The 23,467-nt window shown below is 40.0% G+C and overlaps 1 protein-coding gene across 4 annotated transcripts in view; it reads left to right on the forward strand.

The window, feature by feature from the left end:
- Positions 1 to 404: 404 nt before the first annotated feature.
- lrp1ab (low density lipoprotein receptor-related protein 1Ab) overlaps positions 405 to 23,467 on the forward strand; it is a 116,576-nt gene continuing 93,513 nt past the window's right edge. For 2 of the 4 annotated variants that reach the window (XM_027144513.2, XM_047806924.1), the window contains exon 1: positions 405 to 1,029. In XM_027144513.2, the coding sequence (XP_027000314.2) occupies positions 957 to 1,029 (73 nt within the window). In that variant the 5' untranslated portion in view covers positions 405 to 956. The remainder of the gene's footprint in view (positions 1,030 to 23,467) is intronic. The other 2 variants (XM_047806925.1, XM_047806926.1) reach the window with 1 other exon arrangement.

The following is a 23,467-nucleotide window of genomic DNA, read 5'->3' on the forward strand; positions in this document are numbered from 1 at the left end:
AAGCCCGAGAGCCATGACGCTACCACCACCATGTTTCTCAGACGAGCTTGCCGAGTGCTTTGCACCGTGCTGAATAAGTCTTTTACATTTCTGTTCTCTCAAAACAGATTGTGAAATGTTCACATCTGCCTTGTGGAGGTTGTTGGTCCTGTCATCACTTCTTGTTTTCCACAGGCACTCTGTGTGTCTGTTTGTTAGACCACAGTTTGCATAGGAGCCAACATGGCCGCCTAGTGGAACAGTTTCTTTTCACAGACTGACAGAGTCATTCGGGAGCTCGAAACTATCTCACGCATGCGCAGTCTGCTGAATGCCGCGTCGCTTTTTTTTTGGACATAGGAGGTGGGTGACGTCATAGCCGTGGAGAGACCCCGCTTTCTCACCGGGTCGTGTGTTTTGTGTACGTTCGTGTGCTCTCAGTGCATCAGAGGCGGTGCGACTCAAATGAGTTAAAGGTGCCATTTGTGTGTGTTTTTTATTTTTTTATTTTATTTTTCATTTTATTGGGCCGGGTTTATTTTGCATGCAATATTACAATTCTTGGTGTTGAACCTCGCCGTGTGTGTGTGTGTGTGAGAGAGTGAGTGAGTGAACGAGCGAGCGAGCGAGCGCGCGCGCGCGCCAGCCAGTGGCCGGTCCTGATTTGTTAGAAGGCAGCGCTGGTGAGCGGTGAGACTCGGAGACTGTAGCCTACATGGCCGCGTTGTTTTGCAACGCGTCGCCTTTCTAGGCTTAAAGAAAAGCCCGCATTCTGTTTATTCCCCCCCTCCGTCCTTTTTTTTCTTCTTTGCATTACACCGACTTGGTGTTATTTCTCCCCATCGCCTGCCAGCCCTGCTTCCAGTTTGCTCGGCATTTGGAGAGCGTGGTGGCGGATCGAGGAACAACGGAGCACTCGGCGGATTTGATGAACCTTTCGCACGTTTCCATTAACACTTACATCCCGCAAGGCGAACATGCTGCCTACCGGACTGCTCGCCCTTGGATTCATTTTCACACTGGGGATTATTCCTACCGGAGCTGTTGAAGGTAAGCCGATAGCTATTTGTTTGTTTTTGTTTGTTTGTTTGTTAGCATGCGTTTGCAAAGCGCGCGTGCCTGCGTGTGTGTGTGTGCTCGCGCGTGCACGTGTGTGTGTGAGTATATTCCTAATGCTGGGTTACCTGGACCTGAAATGTCTCGACACCCTTAATGCATTAAAACGCCATCGTTCTTTCTCTAAACACAACCCGACACCGTCCCTGTAAGGCGTTATAACCGCTCAGAGCTCAGTGGACTCTGCTTATTTCTCATTTTGGAGCCATTTCCATTTCATTGGGCGACATTGTTACCTTCTTTGATCCGCTTGTTTACAATGAAAACTGAGGTCCAGGGAAAAAAAGATGAGACACGTAGAGAATCGGTGCGATTATAATCGTGCTATTGATTAGAATGTTATGATGATGATGATGATGATGATGATGATGACTTGTGTTGGGCCACATTTAGATCCTGTCGCTGTTGCTTGTCAGAAAGCTTCTTCCAGGCCGACATTTGATTTCTTCCATAATATAACGCGACTATTGTCAAAAAATCTTGTTATTCGATTTATCACCGACTATTAGACAATTCCAACAGCCACGAGACTCGATTTTTGTTTTGTATTGTCGGTAGAAATGTATATAGAAATGTCTGATATTTCTTTATTTTAAATATCACGTGATCCCCCCCCCCCAGCTGTTGACTCCACTGTCGTAAAAAAATGTACAAATACAATAAAGATGGAGAAAAAAGGATATTTGCCAGGACGTGCATCCATTGATGCTGCTCTTAACCTGCAGCTTTTCTGAGTCTCATTGTAAGCCAGCTGACATGTTTCAGGATGCTGTGCTGTTCCTGTCCATTTTTTTCCTTCTTTTTTTCAGGTTTGTTGATGATGAATTGAATTGTGGATGCCTCAGTTTACGTGAAAAGGGAAAAACCCCCACTGTGAATTACTTGGGTCGAATTGATGTTGGCTCTAAATAAATAGTTTTCCAAACTATTTTCATTGAGATGTTTGATCTGTTTGCATTTAATGCTTTCACACAGCTACCTGCTAATAGGAATTAAAGAAATGGGGATGGTGGTTAGTGGTTAAGGTGTTGGGCTACCGATCGGAAGGTTGTGAGTTCGATTCCTACGTCCACCAAGCTGCCACTGCTGGGCCCCTTAGCAAGGCCCTTAACCCTCAATTGCATAGTTGTATAAAAATTTGATAAAAATGTAGGTTGCTCTGGATAAGGGTGTCTGCTAAATGCTGTAAATGTAAATGAATTAACATTTGCTTCATCCTTACCTAAAGAGATTGCTGCAGCAGCACTTTAATCTTTTACCTCATGTTAAATGCTGTAGCAAACAAATCACTCATGCTAATCTTTTTTTTTTTGTTACTTCCTCTGAGAACCGGTAGTAGTTTTTATATAGGTATATATAAAATGTGTGTGTATATATATATATATATATATATATATATATATATATATATATATATATATATATATATATGTATATAATATATATATATATAAATCTGACTAGTTAAAGAGAAATCAAATCATGCACTAATCAATGTGATCATCGGTTGTTTTTATGAGGTTTCTTTTGGCAGATTAGCAAACAGTACTAGCTACGTACACTTGGTGATCTGTTATTTCCTTCCAAGCTGTACGTCAAGCTTTGTACAGATATCATGAGTCATATATGCTATGATGATTAATGCCGATTTATATATTTTTGACAGTAAATGGGAACTTTAAACAGAATCGCAAGTTAGTAGGCGGGGAACTAATGAAAAGTGTGACCACATGAGCTATAGGATTCAAACCTTCCAAATTTCCACAGAAAGGCGAAATCTTAATTTAAATGTTGCTTGATGCTTTGTCGGTTATCGGTCAGTCGCTGGGTTGAAGTCAGTCCAGCTCTCTTGCTTTCTCATCTACACACTCAAACTCTGGTTCCAGAGCTTGACCTTTCATTCTAATGCTGCCATCAACACTGCATTGCATTACATTGCTTTGAGTCATCTTCACTTTCTGGATTTCTCATTAATATGACTGTTGGTGGTACACAGTGAAAGAAAAGATGCTTGCTGTTTTGCTTTTCAGTCTCCAACAACAAAACCTGAGTGTTTATCCTGTTATTTTTCTCCTCTTAAAGTCTAGTGTAACGGTGCTAGACCCCCCAACCCCCACGTGACAAAAGCAGCACACAACTGTTAACTTCTCACAGGAATAATGAAAATGCAACACCAATCAACAAATTAGCACCAGAATTACTAAACGCATCACAGACATTTCAATATAAATTAGATAATGGGCCTTTTAATAGTTAAGAGTTGAGGACACAGAAAGACATGAATCTTTTGCCAATGACAAGCTCATTGTTTTTCGGATGGGCTTAGTTTAAATTTGTGGCTCCACAATTCAGGAAACTTGAGCTTAAATACGTGAAAGTGGACCCACTAGACATTTCTGCTGAAATACTCCAAATTCTTTTAGTGACAAGAGCATAAATTATGCATTAGTTTTTCTTCTGAGGCTTTTGGACAGTGAATAGTGGCCTGCAAATGGCTTGGCTGACTCCAGATATGATGAACATCTTTCTCTGCGTTTTTGAAGTCTTGTACAAAAATTCAGTCTCTCTTTGCACTCATCGTAGCTGATGTTTGCTTTGTTTAACCGTAAGTCTGTTTAATAACTTTGCTTTTTGTTGCTTATTTAGATCCTTGTAATTACGTGCCCCTGTAATGATAGAGTCCGTTTTCAGTAAATACAGGGAAAGGAAGGTGCATTAAAGTAAACAATACGGCACACATTTTCTAGCGTCATGTTCACTTCTTATACGTTACAGCTAACTCTGGGGGGGGGGTTCGGACTCTAGAAGGAAATACACCACAGGGTCAAAGGTCAGTTTGAATAGAATGGACATAAACATTGCTATCAGCAAGAGCTGATTTGGATCGCTCCATAAACACAGTTATCAAGGTGCCACCTGAATGTAATCTCTATTACACGATGCCAGGTGAAGGAAAATAAGTCACACATGCATCTTATTTGCTGACTTGTGTTAAAATCAGATTAAGATTAAGACTTTAATTTCGTTTGTTAACTCAAAAAAAAAGGGTGTTGTGTAAAATTGGGTTTCCCAACACATTGAAAGCAGTAAAAAGATGATGATGATAATTTATCAACATGAATAGTTTGCCATTTTTTTTGTATCATCCTTCCAGATATCCATAACAGATGATGGTTTTGCTGCTCTGTTCTTTTGGCACAGGTTGCACCTTGGGGTTCAGCTTAGCAGCTCACACCTACATGAAAATCTCAAAATATCCAGCTTCTTCTCTTCATTTCCTGTGGTTGGCTTATTCAGGGCTCGAAACACTTTTACTGCAATCTCGGACCAAAGCTTGCATCCAGAACGATGTATTGCACACTGTACACTTGAACCATGCACTATGTCTAGTGTAGGAACTTAAGAATGGTGGTGATATTGTCTCACCTGGAACACTTCCTCTTTTTATGTTGCTTTTTCTCCTCACTACCCGAATGTACAGGTGCATCTTAAAAAAATAAGATGCCATGTCATGGAAACATAAATGTATTTCAGTAATTCAACTCAAATAGTGTATTATAGAAGTAGAAATAGAAGTAAAGTCTTTGTTTTTTTTTTTTGGGTGATGATTTTGACTAATGATTTTAACAAAAACGCACCAATTCACTATCTCAAAAAACTAGAATACTTCATAAGACCAAAAAAGAAAAAAAATTTAGTGAATTGTTGGCCTTCTGGAAAGTATGATAATTTACTGTATATATACTGGATACTTGGTAGGGGCCTTGCTCAAGGGCACATCAGTCGTGGTATTGCCGGCCCGAGACTCGAACCCATAACCTAAGGGTTAGGAGTTAAACTCTCTAACCATTAGGCCACGACTTCCCCCTTGGATACAGCACTCTGGCAACATTTAACAGCCAGCTTCTTTGGCATCGAATGTTTGTGGCTTACCCTCTATGTGAAGGGTGTCAACGATTGTCCTCTGGACAACCTTCAGATCAGCAGTCTTCCCCATGATTGTGTAGCCTAGCAAACCAATTTGAGAGACATTTTAATGGCTCAGGAAACCTTTTTTAGGTGTTTTGAGTTGATCGGCTGATTGACAAGTCACCATATTACATTTTTTGAGAGAGTGAATTGGTGGCTTTTTGGCCACGTTCACACTGCAGGTAAAAGTGGCCCAAATCTGATTTTTTTGTGGTCAAGTGACCAGGTCAGACTTCTTCAGGAGTAGTGTGAACACTCAAATCTGGCCCAGATCTGATTTTTTTCAAATCAGATTTAGGCCACTTCCATATGTGGTCCTGAATCAGACCCAAATCTGATTTTTTCCAATGTGGCTGCAGTGTGAACAGCCAAGGCGGATTTGATGCTATTAAGACTTGCAGTGTGAACATGGCCTATGTTAAATGTGAACCAAAATCATCACAATTAAAAGTACCAAAGACTTAAACTACTTCAGTCTGTGTGTACTGAATTTATATAATACACAAGTTTCACTGTTTGAGTTGAATTACTGAAATAAATGAATTTTTCCACGACATTCTAATTTATTGAGGTAAAAGCCATATCTTAGATGAGGGTAATTGATTTCAGCGAGTCTGTCGCAGGGTTGTTGGCCATCTTGAAAAGATTTTTCTTGTCCATTGTCAGCGCCTGGCTGCCTCCCAGCCTCACAGCCTGTCCAACAATCCACACTTATTTTTTTTTCAGATGAATAAGTGCATCATCTGGGTTCTTGATGTGTGTTTGTTTTTGCTGGAATTTGTCATGAACACACCACTCACATATATTTATATTTATACTACAACGTGCCATAGAATAAAGCGTAAGTAAGCAATTTGCACATACAAGAGCAATTGCTGTGTTTTCACCTGCTTGAAGATCTACACCAAAGGTGGAGCACCGAAATGCACAAGCTTTCGATTGTGAACAGCTATACAGGTTTGAAGTCTTGAGGTATAACAAGGATGATGTTGGTAAGAGTGAGGGATAAGAGGTTTAATGGATGCATTTTGCTTCTTGGATTTGCTTCGATGTGGCCTTCTTTTGGTATTTGCCAGTGGTATTCACCATTTGGAAGTGAGACAAAAGGAGAGCCCTTTGTGGTGCTGAAAGTCTCCAGGTTTCCAGAACTTAACCAACAATGGTCTTAGTAACGTGCTGATGAATGGCTTCTTTTGCTTTCGGACAAGTGATGGAGGAGAGGAATGTTTTAGTGGTACTGTGTTGGCTGTTGTAGAAGCTGATGAAGCTACAGGAGATCTGATGTTGTCTTTGTATAACGTCTGTAATGTAATTTGAGGCATAGAACCGAAGCTCTGTTTTGGTTTCTGTGACCAGTGTACATGATAGTAAATGGTGTGTGTGTGTGTGTGTGTGTGTGTGTGTATGGGGTGCATGCTGGATTTGGAGTCTTGGGAACCAGTCTTTTGGATATGGATTTCGGCAATGTCACAGACAAATCATAGAATTGCAAGTCCATAAACAATGATGTTCATAAGAAATACATCCCTATTAAATAAGAGAAGAGTAATTCCCCTTTCCAGATCCATGACCCATTTTAGTTGACCCTTAAGGAAATCTGTTTTCTTCCTAAACTTGGACAAACCAGTCTAGCGAAATACGATTGATCGGTTCTTTACAGGAAACCATAACAATAGCAAAGGACCTGTGGTGGGGTCGCACCTTTCTATTCTTTTTGTTAAATATATATTTAATAACGTTTCCTTTTCCCGGTCTGTTTCCGTAAAGCATTTTAGCAGTAACATAATGCTGATCACTGGGATGCCAAAAACATTCTTTTCTTTCTTTCTTTCTTTCTTTCTTTCTTTCTTTCTTTTTCTTTTTTTTTTTTTTGAAGAAACCTTTCCAAGAACTGTCTTGCAATAACCTTGTTGTGTCATTTTCAGGAATACTTTTAGTCAACAACTTCATCCTGGTCAGTCAGGAGGCTGATTCTCATCATGCTGACAGGTTGAACAGCAGGTCATACCACAGTTCTGCCTCCTGTCAGCGAAAGACAAATGGACAAAGTCCTTCACAGCATCCAGCTGATGGTGATTCATTAAGAGATTGCGGCACCGCTATAGCCAAGCTAGTGCAAGAAATGATCAGGAATTATGAGGTTTGGCACATTAGCTCGGAAGGGAGAAAGGAGAAGTTTTGTCGTAACATGCAGGCGTCTAGGAAAGTGGAATAATTTTACTGAAGGCCAGAAAAGGTTTCTGTGCATAGAAAAGTCTCGGAGAAGTCAATGAACCGTTTCTGAAAAACTAGTTGTGCTTTTGTCTAGTCCCATTTAATAAATGGTTTCAGTTTTAATTTCCAGGAAAATGTCTCTAAGCTCTAAGTGGTATGTTTTACCATACAGTTTGGCATGCTGTAGCAGTATCCCACATGCCTGGTACAAGCGTTTATACTATTAATCGATTATTTGAAATGGTATTAAGCATCTAGAACAAAGAACAAACCCTATTCTTCATGTTGGTTGTGTAGTTAGTTTAAAGATAACTCGAATGCGTCACAGTGCTATGACGCATCACGTTGCTATAGACGTTTAATTGGCGGATCCTTTAGCACAGATGGCGGACAAATCATTTCAGGATCAGGAAACGTACGTCGGTTTGTGGAAACCAAAGCAAAGCCTTTATATAGCTCTTGCTTACTATGCTACAATTAAATATATCAAGACAGAATAAAGATGCTTGTCAGATTCTCATGCAACGTGAGGCTTTTGATGAGGCTTTGACAAGGGCTTGCTGACATTTTTAATTAGCTTAGCAGACTAGATCACAGTACATTATTACAATCCAGTTTTTAATTTCACCAGATTTCTGGAAACCAAATTATGGAACCGGGTAGCTTTCTTTTGTATGTATACTATATGGCTTGATATTTGTGGCCACTTGATTATCCTTGATTATCGCACACCTATGTGGACCTTCTCCACATAGGAGAATTCTGTTGCCACAAAGCTCACAATTGTCCAGAATGTCTTTGGATCCTGTAGCATGAAGATCACTAGAACTAAGAAGGCTGGTGTGGAAGAAATCCAATGTCCTGACCTCAACCACACTGAACACATTTGTTTGTTTTTATGAACTGGAATGCCGACTGCACCCCAAGCCTCCTCATCAACATCAGTGCTTGACCTTACTAATGGCTAAGCAAAGTAATCCCCAAAGCCACGCTTCAATTTAGTGGAAAGTCTTCTCGAAATCGAAGTTCTGCAAACAACAAAGGGGGTTGAATGCGTTCAGAACACATGTATGGCTGTAACTGCCAGGTCCACACACCTTCAGCAACGGATTCTTATTCGTAGTTTGCTTGAAAATGTTTGTACCTCAAAAATTTCCGAAATATTTGCTCCCTGTTTCGGACGTGACCTTTTATTACGAGTAAACACTGCACCACTCGCGTCACTGGATGTGTTACTCAAGAGCTAGTGTCAATTAGAGTAATCGCCGCAGAGTATTAAGACATGCATTCCATCTCATGCAAGCGTCTCTAGAATGACTGGTGATCTTTTGAGTAATAACCCGAGGAAATAACAAAAAGCAGGCAGTAAACTTGCCAGATAAATGCGAACCAGATGGCTGTGGTATAACTGTAGTGTCATTTTGCTGAAATCCTGGCTTGAATGGAGAATCCGGTCTTCTGTTTGTTTATGACACATGGGCGATATCATTACAGTGTTTGGAAGCAGGAACCTGTGCCGCCACACCTTAGAGCTTTTCTGCATTTACCATCTTTCATTTAAAGCAGACTGGGGGATTAGCGTAAAAAAAAAAGAAAAGAAATGCATGTCTTTCAGCCGGCTTCTCGTTGGTGAGCGCGACTACTACCAATGAAAGGCTGTTTGTTGATGGTAGTAGGCAGGACTCGCCATAATTGGTGTTTTCTGCCCACTGATTCAGTGTTTACCCCGTCACAGAGCCGAGGGCAAAAGGGGGAGCAGATTGTTACATGGTGTTAGAAAGAGGAAGGTGGGTGGTGTTGATGTGGCAGTGGAAGGAAACATGTAGGCTCTGGACACACCTCTTCTGAAGAGTTTCCATCTCCGAGTGTGTGCTAAGTGGCGAGTTCAGATGAGTGCTGCAAACTGTTTGGTGTCAAATATAAACACGTTTTAAAGACCGTGTCAAGTTGTGCCACTAATAGGTTTTGTTTCCTTTCTTCCGTTCCAACCCGACCGTTTGTCGTGTTCGCTCGGCATCTCGCACAGACTCGTGAACACGCGATTCCGTTCTCTATCACTGCATTTGTTCCCTCTGTCTGTCTTTTTATCTCTCTTCCCCCTCAACCCCCCCCCCCCCCCCCCCCCCCCCACCCCCCCCCCCCCCCCCCAGGTTTGGCCCCAGTCTTCCACATGAACTCTGCACCTGAGTCGAGGCTTATTTAGATTGTGGGAACATGAAGGCGGTGTTCTCGTTTGCATGTAACTCTGTAAAAGCTTCCTGAACCTCTACAACCAAGGACATGATTCTCGACCGTAACGCTTCCTGTTCGCTTGCATCTTAGTCACACCTCACTTCGGATGATAAGATTTCACGGAGCTTCAGGAAAACACCATGTGCTATAACTAGACATCACTGAAACATCATCTGACCCTGAGCGGTAAGAGGCTGTACGATGGCATGCAGCCACAAATGGTAAAGACAAACCGGTGGTGGAATTCCAAGGGGTCACCTATGACACGCCGTAGTAATCCAGACGATAAAACCCCCGGGAGGTAATTGACAATCCTCTCAATACGGCAATTACCCGCTCTCAGCAGTAACATGCAACTCTTCAGTAATGCTTAGATGCAGTGCACGGCTGCTTTGTATCCCTCATTAAGCTGTCGTTTCAGGCAAAGAGATGACCAGCGTCAGAGAGAAAGCAGGTGTGCTCTGGCCATCGTTATCCTCTTGAACAGTTTCCAAAGATGCATGTCTGGGCTGCTCCACCAGCTGGAGAAAAAAAACCTCCTGTTACTGCTGGTCAGGCTTGGGTCTGCTTTGTTATTAGTCCAATCTCAGACCTCCTTAACGTCTTGTGGGTCCAGGATGATGCTGGGAACACTAACAATGGAGAGCAATTTGTGTTTGTTTTTTGTTTTTTGTTTTATTTATTTATTTATTTATTTATTCATTCATTCATTCATTCATTCATTCATTCATTCTGTAATTGTATTCACAGGTTCTTCTTAAGGCTGCTCTGTGTGGAAGTCCATGTGATCATGATTGACCTTTTAATGAATGCAGTATTTGGAATGGACAGGTGTGTGTGTGTGTGTGTGTGTGCGCGCGGGATCTGAATAATCCAAATATGAGTAGGATGTGTACTATTCTTTTCTCTTTTTTTGCTTGCCACAAATGTTCCCACAGCATTCAGTTTTTATTTTTGTCTTTTTGTATTTTTGCAAACAAGAGTTCAGATATGAAGCTGGCAGTAGATACAAACACCAACAACATTCGTCATCATGCTAACATTTTACAGCATTCATTCACTCATCCTTAGTAACGTACAACCGGCCGAATTTGCTAGGAAACCTTGCATGAAGACACAATGATTAATTTGATAAAATATCTATTATCTATTAATAGCTTTATAGCTGAGCCCGAGGATCTGTGCACAAACCCGTGAGATCTTTCTACCTGTTTCTGACCTCCACTTGTGTTTTCCAGTGTTTATACGGTTCGTCTGGTTTTAGGCCACACCCAGGTACAGCTACTTGACAAATCCAGACAGAAGCATTGTGTTAAACCTGCCATATGTGTTGTGCTCAGATATGAATCTCCTCTTTCAGTTAATCAGGCTTTTCTTTTCTAATGATGAGCTAAATAAACATTCGCGACAAGCACGATTAAGCCACACAACAGGGCGTGTCCAGACTCGCAAAAACGCATGATCTTTTTCACGTCTAGATCTCATCGCTGTTTCTGTTAAAGGACACCGAAGGCCACGAATGTGTGCGACATTTGTAAGTGCCCCTTTCCAGGGCCCACAGGAGGCTTTGATCCCCTGCTAATGAGCCACTGTAACTTAGCCGACTCCAGCAAAATGCAGGTCTCATTAAGGCTTTAAAACACCTGAAGCCTTTGAAGAAGTTTTTGCACTGTGATGAAGCGAGGCAAGATACGCTCGTGTCTGGCATGTCTGTTTCTGGATTTGGTCATGGGGGGTAAACGGGCCATGAAGCTTGGCGTTCCAGATGTTCGTGGTGCAGAGCTGCTTGTTTATATAGTACCACACAAGTAGCTTTATATAATCCTTGTGCCCAACATAAAGCTTTTACTTTGAAATATTCTTTTATGAAATAGAGCCAAATTCATTCATGTTACTTAACACAAGCTCCGAATCCAACGACAGTTTGCTTGGTTGTCTATATTCGTTATGCGTTCTTCCTCTTGAACTTTTCACAAAGTATTTTGCTATAGTTTATCAATAATGGCAAGATAGATACACAGAATATTAGATCACAACGTTCACCATACTTGGGTCACATGCATGGAGTATTGCATGGAGTTTGGTATTGGAGCATTTTAACAAATAAAAGACAGAGAATATAATAATAGCCTAGTGGTTAGCAGGTTTTGCCTCACACCTACATGGTTGTGGGTTCGATTTCTGCCTCCTCCATGTGTCTGAGTTTGAATGTTCTCATGCATCGGGGGTTTCTCCGGGTACTCCGGTTTTCTGCCCAAATTCAAATATGTGTTGTAGGTTGGCAACTCTACACTGTCCGTAGTGTGTGAATGTCTGGGTATGTGTGTTTGCACCCTGTGATAGACTGGCATCCTTCCTAAGGCGAACCCTGCCTTGTGCCTCGAGTCTCCTGGGATAGACTCCATGTCCCAGGTAGAGCCCTTCAACAGCTTAAGGACACTTTACAAAAAAACAAAACAACAACTGCTAAACACAAGCAGATCAATAAATGCAGACAAGGGCAACAATGAAAGCAGAGACTAAAACAAACAAAAGAGGAATGATATTCAGGGAAGAGCCAAAGTACTGAAGAAATCCATGCGGTTAAAAGTCCAAATGTTGAGATCGAGCTGATGTGGAAGGTTCTGTGGGAGTAAATTCCAAAGTTTTCATTAGGGGACTGCAAACGGTCTAAGAAGAAGCAGACGCGTCTACTCGAGAGTCCGTGTTGGAAGGAAAGGACGGAGACGCTTAGTATTATAAGACTATGGCTTTAAATGGTAGAAGGAGGATTTTGTAATGGATCCTAAATGCAACTGGTAGCCAGTGCACATTGTTTGTTAGACATCTTTTGAAGATTATTATATAATTTCCTATCCATGCAAAGGACGTTTAATCCCGTAGGTGGCCTATTTTGAAGTGGTTCAATTCTTTTTGGGGTTTGTTTATTTGAATTAAGGATTGCAGTCACGTTCTTTCCAGCATATACCTTCCAGCACCTCCCGAGTCAGCCGCATGCCAGACTTTTTACGAGGCTCTGCGTGATTCTTTGTCCAGCACCTTGGAGCTGCGACAGGGTAGGGGTTAATGGATAGGAACTTTTCTTTAGTCATACATCAATCTTTAATTAAATCTAAATTAGTTTACAGCCAGAGTGAACACGTTCCAAAAGGAATAAAAGCTGTAATTAGATTGTAACCTCTGAAGATGAAGTTGGAAAGAATGAATAAAAATGAACGCAAATAAAAGTTCAACAATTGTGTGTGTTGCTATTTACATCTTTATGATACTATTAAAAGGAAGAATTGCAAAATAACTATATTTCATGCATTCCTCTGCGGAAACTTATTCCTATCCAAGTTTTTTTTTTTTTTAAGATCTAGACTAATTGCTGACTGCTTTACTAGCTTTACCTATCTGTAAATCAGATGAATTTCATGGATTATTGTGCCATGGCGTATGTATGTAATGTGTACAAAAAAACTGATGAACAGGAGGTAGCTTCTTCGCAGCTGCAGCCGATTCATCACTCACTTTGAACATGTCATGTGTCCTCAGGGGTGGATGAATATGAACCATCAAACCGTGCCCTGGTTTAAGGCACAATTGGGGCCTGCAAAGAGAAACTATAAAGGTTTACCATAAAGGGAATCTAGACCAGGGCCGTCGAACTCAAATTCACAGTGGACCAAAATATAAAACTGAGAGAAAGTCACGGGCCAAACTGAATATTTATTGAAAAATTAACTGATATGTAATGTTCAACCTTTTTCACATGGAAACAAACTTTAGTTTTGCTTAAACACAGGATTTGGAACAACAGAGTTATTTCCCGAGTCAATAACTCCTGAGCTAAACGCTGTTACTACACAAAACACGGTTGTAGCTGCCTCTCTACATTACTGTGATAGAAAAGAGGTGTTATTTGTGTAGTAACAGCGTTTAGCTCAGGAGTTATTGACTCGGGGAAACTCCAATCTGTGAATATGTGGCCAACTTCCTGCTCCTTCAGTTCTCTCCAGCGCTGGAAAGCTGATCCTATATTAACACGTCCTACTTCTTGCCTTATCGTAAGCCTTTCTTCGCTTTCTTTCTTTGTTTTTATCCTCCATGTCAATGTTAAAACCGCTTTCTGCTAACGTCACACATTTTCTGAAGCATTTCTCAAAAATCGGAGACCCCAACTTTAACGACTGTCAACAGAGAACGAGGGGCGCTTGCTGTTCGTGACTACACGTCAATACAGTGGCAGGACATTCTGGGATTTGTAGTATATGCGGCTAGCCAGCTGTAATGCACATTTGATACGATCTCGCGGGCCAAATACGGCCAGAGTTTGACACCCCTCTTCTAGACAATTGTGTGTTTGTTGTAGTAGTTTGGGAAAGGAACATTCATGGGTCACTCAGGTGCTTTTTCAGTCCTTTGTCATATTGAGGTCAGAGATTTGACCTCTGCAGCTGATCCAGATTGCAGCTGCATGGCTTGATTTCAGCCTTACTAAGTTCTACTCCGTCACCCCATTGCTCAACTCCTTCCACTGGCTTCCTGTGCGCCCACTTGCCTCAAAGCTCTTCTCACTCGTCGCACTGCACCACCACCACGCCAGTTCTCAAGCACTGCTCGAGTGATCCCACTGTCTCGGAGTAAAAGGAAGGAAAAGTATGCAATCCCATTGCTGGTGGAATTATCTTCCAATCTCTGGCTGTCTTCATATGACCTTTCTCTTCCTGAAGTTCTTAGCACTACTTCTTCTGTGTGCTTCTTTTGCTGCATCACATCCCAATAGAGATTTAGACTGACGGTATTCTTAGGCTGTGACCCAGTGAACCAGTATCGATGTGCTGACTGAGACCGACTTCAGAAGCAATTCTGTAAGTTGCTCTGGATATGAACGTCTGCCAAGTGCTGTAAATGTACGACAAATGGTTAAATGTGATCAGGTGTCTGCTTACTTTTGGGCTTATAGTGTACACTCATGCACAGTGGATATAAAAAGCCCTGCACTCTGCTTTTTAAATGGTGTGGGGAAAAAATGAAACCAAGATAATGTCAGATTTTTTTTTAATTCCAACTTATAAATAATTAAGTGCAAAGCAATCCAATATTATATGGGGAAAAATGAATAATCCGAAAGTTACTGTAGTCTGGTTGCAGAAGTGTGGGGACATGGCTATAAATAAAGATTAGCTGTTTCTGCAGGATTCTCTTCAGATCATCTTGGTTTTCTTTCGCTGCCGAATCCCTGGTCTTTGCAAAGAACTTACAAAGTATGGACATGATCTCACTCACTTGCGGAAAAGAGTCAGTCAAGAGTTGGATATAAAAGAATTTTCAAATTATTAGATGCGTCACGGAACGTTGTAAAGGTCATCAACAACAAGCAGAGAAAATGGAGCACCACAGAGACAACACAAAGAACAGGATGTTCCTCTAAAATCTCTAAAAGGACAAGGCAAATGAGTACTAGTGAGACTGCCAAGAGACCTACAGCAACGTTAAATGAGCTGCAGGAATATCTAACTAGTTCTGATGATTTACTCTCTGCGTGTGACTGCAGTCTCTTGTATTCTTCACATGTCTAGACTATGGGGTAGGGCGGCTCGACGGAAGCCCTTTCACAGGAAATCACCTCAAATATCGTGGCAAAATGTATTGTCAAATGAGCCCAATTCCATAATTCCAAAAAGTATGTTCGGCGCAAAAGAAAAAAGCTCATCACAAAGAACACCATAGCCACAGCACAGCATGGTGATGGTAGCACCATGCTTCAGGGCTCGTTTTCCTCTTCTAGAACAGGAGCTTTTATCAAATCCTGAATAGCTGCAAATACCAGTCCGTTTTAGTGCAAAAGGTGTCTGAAGATGAAAAGGAATTACACTAGTGACTTAAAGCACACATCCGAATCGACAAAGGAACGGCTTAACCAAAAGAAGATCAAAGATTTGTAATGATCTAGCCAGAGCCCAGACGTGAAAAACCTGTGGGGTGACCTGAAGTGTGCTGTGTTTGTGAAGAAGTGAAGAGAAAAACTATCATTAAGTACCACTCAAATCTCAGGGAATAGTGATTTATTAGCCGACTCGTCTATTTTATTCTGTAGTGCGAACTCTCGAGAAAATTAATGTTTGTGGATGTGTTCGTACTGAACCTAGGGAATTAAATTCGAGCATGAATTTTGGCCTGTTGTTTAATATAACATTTAAAAAAGCAATTCTAATATTCTGACAGCAAAATGGAGCTAATTGCACATAGAAATGTGGAGGATCGATTTTGGTGACGTTTAATCTGGATTTCACTGAAAGCCTAGACGGAGATGACCGGCGCGATCTTATCTGTTTCCCTCTTACGCCTAATAATATATCTTTTATTCTTGACTTATTAGTCCTATTATCCTAATATCAACACTTTATTCGAAAAAGCGTATTATCAGAAATTGGTTTTGCGGTGAAAATATTCAGCAAGCCATTATCCAATGAAGGAAGAAAGTGAATCATTGCTGCTAAATATTATTGGCACTATTATATTATTGAAGCAATAGATTGAACTGCAGTTAAAATATTGCACTCGTATGCGCTTTGGTCACACATGCAGGCCAAAACTCATTGGATAAATCTTTTTGTGTGATTAGTGGCGGCTTGAGGAGTATCATGTCCTGCAGAAAACTGATGTGTGTTTCAAATATATTATATTGTTGGTACAGATTCTAGATTTGTCAGTAAATTTTGCTCCCTGTGCTTCATTGGGGCTTTTTATGCTGAAAAGACCTCTCCAAAACAAACATGTCGAGAAGGTGTACATTCACGGAACAAAAGGATGATGCACGTATGTTAGTCAGCACATTCGTGTCAGTGGGTATGAATGTGCAGCGGGTGTTTTGAAAGCTGTGACTTTAACTGTGACATTCGTTAACGCTCTTTACCACAGTGCATGAGAACAACAGGTTTCTAAAAGGCCCACAGATCCTTGATCACGTTATCGACACACATATTTCTGCATTGAACTTATCTGTCTGGGATAGAGCTAAGTAACACTTTCAGTTTTTAAGTACGCCCTTATAAATAATTGAGACAGAGTTAAATATTTATTAAGTAAAAACTAAAGCAAGATCGAGCAGCGCTATTAGAAAAGTATGAACACCAGGGTGGTGGTTGGTCCTTAAAATGCCAGAGCAATTTGTTTGTAAATTTTTATTATTTTTTATTGCTTAAATTGCAAAAAATCATACACCTGCAAATCAATTTGGTTCTTTATATTACTTATGTTCTAGCAGCTAGAAACATTTTCTTGATCATGACATTGGAGACTCCTTACATATGTAAAAAAAAAAACAACCCTCTACCATTTCAATGATTATAAAACACAAATTAATTGACTCGTGTTAATATGTAGTGTGTATATCATTTCACAATTTACACTGAGAGTTATCAATTAATTGAATTCGCTTCATCAGTATTATACAGTATGGGTGGTTTTACTTGGATGCGGTAATTCAGTCTTGCTTCACAACTGCCGTGACTTATTTTCAGTTTTTTCGTCATTTATTCTGTTACTCTAACTCCATCCTTGTTTAATTTTATGATTTTTAGGAAACAGACTGGTGTTCACATCACTGTTGTTGATTGCATACAGCAAAATACAACCATGCTGTCTGCCTTTCTTTCTCCTTTCGTTTTTCTCTGTTTTAATTGTTGCTTTCTGAGGTAGGATTGCTCTCACACAAAGGAGCGTTCGAGTGGGACAATGAGAGATCGTTCTGAAATTTGACTTGAGTGGCCTAAATTACAGCCCGGCTCTGGCTGGCAGAGTCGGACCGCAGGCCCGATGTGGCAGGCAGACATTCCTCCTGCTGAGGAGAAGAGTAGAGGAGGAGACGAGTGCTTCATGATGAGATCCAGCTCTCCAGTGCTGCGCTTCATGCCAGCTCCTGCCACTTCGGTGCGCTTGGATTTAAACACAGCTGTCCTGCATCAAAGCCATCCCCAACTTCATCCGAGAATTGTTAACTGTCCAGGTTTATGGTCTGTTTTCGGCTTCCCTTAACACAGACCTTTTATATATTGTACAGAAGGCTGCTTGGAATGTTCTAGATTATTCAGTGGGGTTCTTGCAATTGGTATAGTTTCAAATTCATTATTGATATAAGTGCCATTCCAGAAAAAACTTTGGCTCTGTCTTTAAATTCCATAGTTGGTTCTAAAGGAAAGAAAAGGCCTTCGCTCTGCTTTATGACCAAAAGATGACTAGATCGCAGATGAAATCAATTAAGAGGTGCTGGAATGTGCAACGGTGGTCTGGTCCTGATTTAGTGAAGTGGTCTGGGGTGTTTTTTTTTTTGTGTGTGTGTGTTTTGGGGTAGTCAGAGGCTGAAAGTGGGTCAGGTCTGGGCCTAGCTGGCTTCAGTCTCTATTCTCTCTGCTCTTAAAACTTGGGAAGATGCAGGGACTTTGCTGATGGGGTTTTTTGAGGGGGTCGTTCACCAGAGTCACCCATGTGGCTGTTTTTCTTGACCACATCCTGTCTGGAGTCTTGTCTTTATTCTTTTCGTTAACTGTGTAAAATATCCGTGGTATGTTTATTCAAAAGAAAGTCTTTTTAAATGCCTCTTGGGAATTCTGTAGACTTTGACTTTTAGGTGGATCAACTCTTGACCTCTTTAGTGTTACTTTGACAAAGAATTTTGATGACCAGTATTGCTTTATTGCCACAGTACAGAGTTGTATCAGTTCTGCAACAGACATAAAAACCTGAGTAACCGCATGACTATAAGAACTGAACCAGATTACTATGGATTTATTTACATGCTTTTAGACTTCTAGATGTTAAGCTTCTTGTTACTTTAGGGGCTGTTTAGTGTACCCCTTTTATTCACAGAAGTGCTACAGTGAAGTAGGCATCTTCTATCTATCTAGCTAGATTTAAAAATTTTTTTTTTGAAAAGTAAGAAGTTTAGTTTCAACACTAAAATGAAATTTACATCCACTGAGATAGAGATAAAGAAAGATTATAAACTTTTATGAATATGGCTTAAATATCCTGTCAGGGTAGCTCTTAGTAACTATCTGGCCATAAAGATTTATGATTAAAAGTTTTTCTCAGAGTTTTATCAGGTTGGGTCATGTTAGCTAGCTGGGTAATAATAGCTATAAAGCTCAGTAACTTTTTTTAATACTTCAAAATCCGGTCAGAAACCCTTGTCATGTTAGTTCATGTTATGTTGCATGTTATATAAAATTTTCCTCACAAAACCTTGTCATGTTCGCTTTCTGGCTAACAATAGCTGTGAAGATGTAGCAACATTTCTAATTACTTTAAAATCCTCTCAGAAATTCCTTTCAGGTTAGTTTGTTTAGCTACCTGGCTAAAAATAGCAGCAAAGATTAGCAAAATTTATTACTTATAAATCCTTTTCCAAAAGCCATTTCATTTTCTGTTAGTTATTTGGCCAGTTCTTGTTGAGTATTTATTAAATAATCCTCTGATGGTGTCTGATTAGTCAGTCACCATTTGTCATTACTTAAACCTCTCTTGTCCCCCAAGCTAACTTGTGGTTTGTCAGTTGTTGTTGTCGAGCTTCTATTGTTTTTCCTATATTTTGACTAGATTTGTTCCGTTCTGAATGAGAAACTTTTTTTTTAAAGTTATGTTTCTCTTCCATTTTTGTGTGCCGAACCTTTAATTACATGCGTGAGCTAAAGAAACCTCAGACTCAACCATTCAAGCCAGTTGATTGAACACTTTTTACTACATTAAATCGATGTATTTGACAGAGTAATTCATAATTCGCAAGAGTATTTGTAATTGCGATATATTTATTTTATATTCCTTATTATTCGACAACTGATGAATTTGTTGTCTGACTGTAAAGTTCCATTGTCTCTAAGCTTAGATGACACAACCATCTGTCGCTATATTTGAATTTTGAGCCCTGTGTTAGCTTTCCAGTCCAAGATATTTTCAGCCTAGTCTACTGTGACTGATCGGAGCAGACATGCGAAGTGGCTTCTGCCGTCCAGGTATGCCTTGGACAAATATTATGGCAGATTCTACAGATCGGGTCTAGACGCTGTGTTTTTCTGGATCAGGATTTTTTATTTTTTTTTTTTTAAATCGGTTTATCTACATCTCTATTGACGTGTTCACCGCAGGGCTAAAAATATTAGCCATTTTACCTGGATGAGAGAAATTAGAATTTGATATTTGGGTAATATACTTGTAATCCTGTAGGCTATTTATTTATTTGTATAGTGCTTTTATCCATGGACATTGTCTAAAAGCAGCTCTACAGAACATAAGCAATTGTGTTATATTAAGAAATAGAATAAAAAAAATATTATACAAAGTTTAAAATTATACAAAAGTTTGAGGTTAATAATATATTTGTATTTAAAAGTTTTTATTTATCCCTAATGAGCAAGCCTAAGGTGACTGAGGTGACTGTGATGAAGAAAAACTCCCTTAGATGGAAGAGGAAGAAACCTTGAGAGGAACCAGACTCGAAGGGAACCTCATCCTCATTTGAGTGACATTGGAGGGTGTGATTTATAAATGGTTATAAATCTCATCCTCATTTGAGTGACATCAGAAGGTGTGATTTATAAATGGTTATAAACACCAGAGAATGTTTTTGGGAAGCGATTCTCAACAGAGAAAGCTGTTCTATAAATGTAGAAAAGGAGGCGACTAATTATAAATGTTTTTGCTAGTCTGACAAGCGAGTGGAGTCCCGCTTCCCCCACGGTGTGCCATTATTTTTGTATACCAGCAGTTTGCCAGTGATTATAATGTTTAATGAATTAATAAAAGACACACCATGCTTTTAACTGTTTATAGTTAGATTTAATGTTGTGGAACATCCAAGAGACAAATTGGTTCCTGTTCTGGCCTTAGTTATTAGCCGTGTTAAACATGCTTCCTCAAAGGCCAAGAAGCAAGGAGGCTTAAACTTTCCTGAGTTCATTTTTGACTACTGAACAAATATACTATCATGTAGCTTCACTATTTTCAATGCTTCACCATTCATATAGTGTGTAATAGATTCTGATTACTCTTAAAAAAAAAAGAGGTTTTTAAAAAAAAAAAAGTGTTAAAAAAAGTGTTACGGTGCATTACACCAGTGTGAACTTTGCTAGTTTATTAAGGTTTATCCTAGCTACAAATCAAATGAAAACATTTGTGGAAGTCACATAAGAGTCTGGTTTATTTTTGCTTCTGCAAAGAAACTAATAAATTGGAAAAAAAGAACCAAAGACAAACTAATAGCCTCGGCTACTCATTTGTCCACAAAGGACCTGTAAATTAACGACTTACTGACCGATGTTGTTCAGAGCCCCTGGTATATATGAATATTTCCTTCCTTTGGTGTTTCATTTTCCGTTCTGTCTTATTACTCGTTAACAACTGCCTGTTGTTCTAGCAGACCTGTGGTATCTCAGTAATGATATACTGTGGCTTAGCAGCTAGGTGCTTGTGAAGTTTTTGCCTGACTGCCTCTATTGAAATGCTCCTGATGTTTCCCGTTGGTCGCAGTCCCAGAGCGACAAATAAAGCCCTTCTTCAGTTCGTCCCTGGCCTCACTCCTGCGTCTCGTACGTGCCAGAATGATTAAGTTCACAAACACACACAGACTTCTCCCCCTAATTTTGCACCTATGCAAAGTTGCCCACGATTTGGCTCACAGCCGTCAGAAAACAGCGCCACGGCATCCAAATTAGATCTCGGTGCACTTGCGGTGTGGGGAAACGGCCCTAGACCTTGTCAGACCCCCCGACTCCGCAGCTTGCATGTCAGGAATTTACGGTCTCTCTCGTGCTCCCGTTTGGGTGGAGTATAAATATAGACTCCGCTATGTTTTCGTTTCGGTTTTTATTTTATGCAAAGTCATTGGGAATGGAGCAGAGAGAACGCAGCAGCTAGACACAAGGAAAGCAATTCAGCTCATTAAGATGGATTGCGGGGTGTGTAGTCTGTCCAGACCTGATGTGGAGCTACTTTGTGTTGTTAATAGAGCTTATAGCATTTACAATTGCTCCGTTTGGAAACCGCTAAGATGCTACAATCGAGGAGGGATTAGGGTTATTACGGCTCTGCCTGTCTGCTCATCTCTCCTCAAATTTTATTACTCTCATTTAATACTACAGTATTTATTAGGTTATATTTATACCAAGATAAAACCATTACCGTGTTGTTGTTTTTTTAAACTATTCTTTGTGGTATGTTTGCAAGCACTTATTTATCTATTTCTTTTAAACATATAAGGGAATTGTGTGAAATCTGCCAGAATCCATATTCATCAGTTTTCACACTGTACTTGTGAAAGTATTGGCACCCACATAGAAGATGCTCAGTAGTTTGCTAATGAAATTTTTTAAACATATATACCTGTGTAAATATACTCAATATAATGATATAGAATTAAGAAGGCAATGTTCTTAGTCTACTGGCAGATCTTTATCTAAACCAGACAGAGGGATTAAAATGACTCTAGTCCTCACCTGAGGAAAGTGTGTGTTTTTCCAGTATGATCAGTTGACTAAAATTTTACACAACACAGAAGAGCTTTCATTCTTTCCTTCTTTCTTTACCTCTTCCTTCCTTCCTTCCGTCCTTTTTTTCTGTCCGTTCCTTCTTTCTATTTTTTTTTCTTTTCCGGTCATTTTGAGCTTGTCTTGTTCTTCATCTTCTTCTCTATCGTCTTCGGCGGCCCGAGTCTTTGTCGTCTTCGGCGGCCCGAGTCTTTGTCGTCTTCGGCGGCCCGAGTCTTTGTCGTCTTCGGCGGCCCGAGTCTTTGTCGTCTTCGGCGGCCCGAGTCTTTGTCATCTTCGGCGGCCCGAGTCTTTGTCGTCTTCGGCGGCCCGAGTCTTGTTAGAGACTAAGACGGGACATTGGCAGATATACTATTAGCAGGAAACCCTGCAGAGACAATCCCCAAGTTCATACTTGTCTAAGGTGATAACAATTCTGTCAAAGATGAGATGAAATTAGCTTACTTCACCACTTTTTGTCCGATACGGTAGATTCTCCAGTGTCAGTGACTTGTCTGTTCTGAAATTATGAGAACTGCATTAGAGAACAACTTTGGCAGCCATTTTTAGGCTTGTTCCAAACCCTGAAGTGATAAATTATTTCAAAGAGCCCATCAAATCAATTGGTTTCAGAGAAAATAACCACAGGGCACTTTGCTAATGAGGCTCTTCTTTTTGCTCGCTCTATCTATCTCTATCTATCTATCTATCTATCTATCTATCTATCTATCTATCTATCTATCTATCTATCTATCTATCTATCTATCTATCTATCTATCTATCTATCTATCTATCTATCTATCTATCTATCTATCTATCTATCTATCTATCTATCTATCGAATGTTATATTTACTAAGAAATTCTTAATTAGGCACGCACATGTGGAAACAAGTTTTTGGTTAGATTTAAGAAAAAGTTGTGATTTTGTTGTTTATCATAAACTTCATTGAAACAGGTTTCATTATTATTAGATTGACTGATCTAGGAGACCGATCAGTTCAGATGGTATTAATCACACTTTAAAACCAGATATCTTGTGTAATGCCAGGAGAATGTTGGCGATGATCAAAATTACACAATAACGACAGTGTTACATTTGGGTGATTAAGACGTAAATGCTATAAAAGTGCAGTAGTAACGAGTAAATAAATCAATACCGTCTGACCAATCACACTTGAGTATTCAGCACTGGCACAACAGACAATTAACTAGTTAACTAATTAAAAAGTCTCTCTCTTTCCCTGTCTGCGAGACGTCACCAATATTTTGCTCTGATATCCTGAAGTTCTCTACAAAATATCCCCTTTACTGTATTAGAGCTGTTGTTTACAGCTGATAAGAGTTGGAAAGGAAATAGGATTTATCTGCCATGATGAGCAGCAGATTTCTGAATCCAGTTTTTCTTTCATCAGTTTGTGTGGGAGAGTCAAGGCAAAGAAAGTGTAACCAGAAT

This window comes from Tachysurus fulvidraco, chromosome 23 (assembly GCF_022655615.1).
Source record: "Tachysurus fulvidraco isolate hzauxx_2018 chromosome 23, HZAU_PFXX_2.0, whole genome shotgun sequence".
Lineage (NCBI taxonomy): Eukaryota > Metazoa > Chordata > Actinopteri > Siluriformes > Bagridae > Tachysurus > Tachysurus fulvidraco.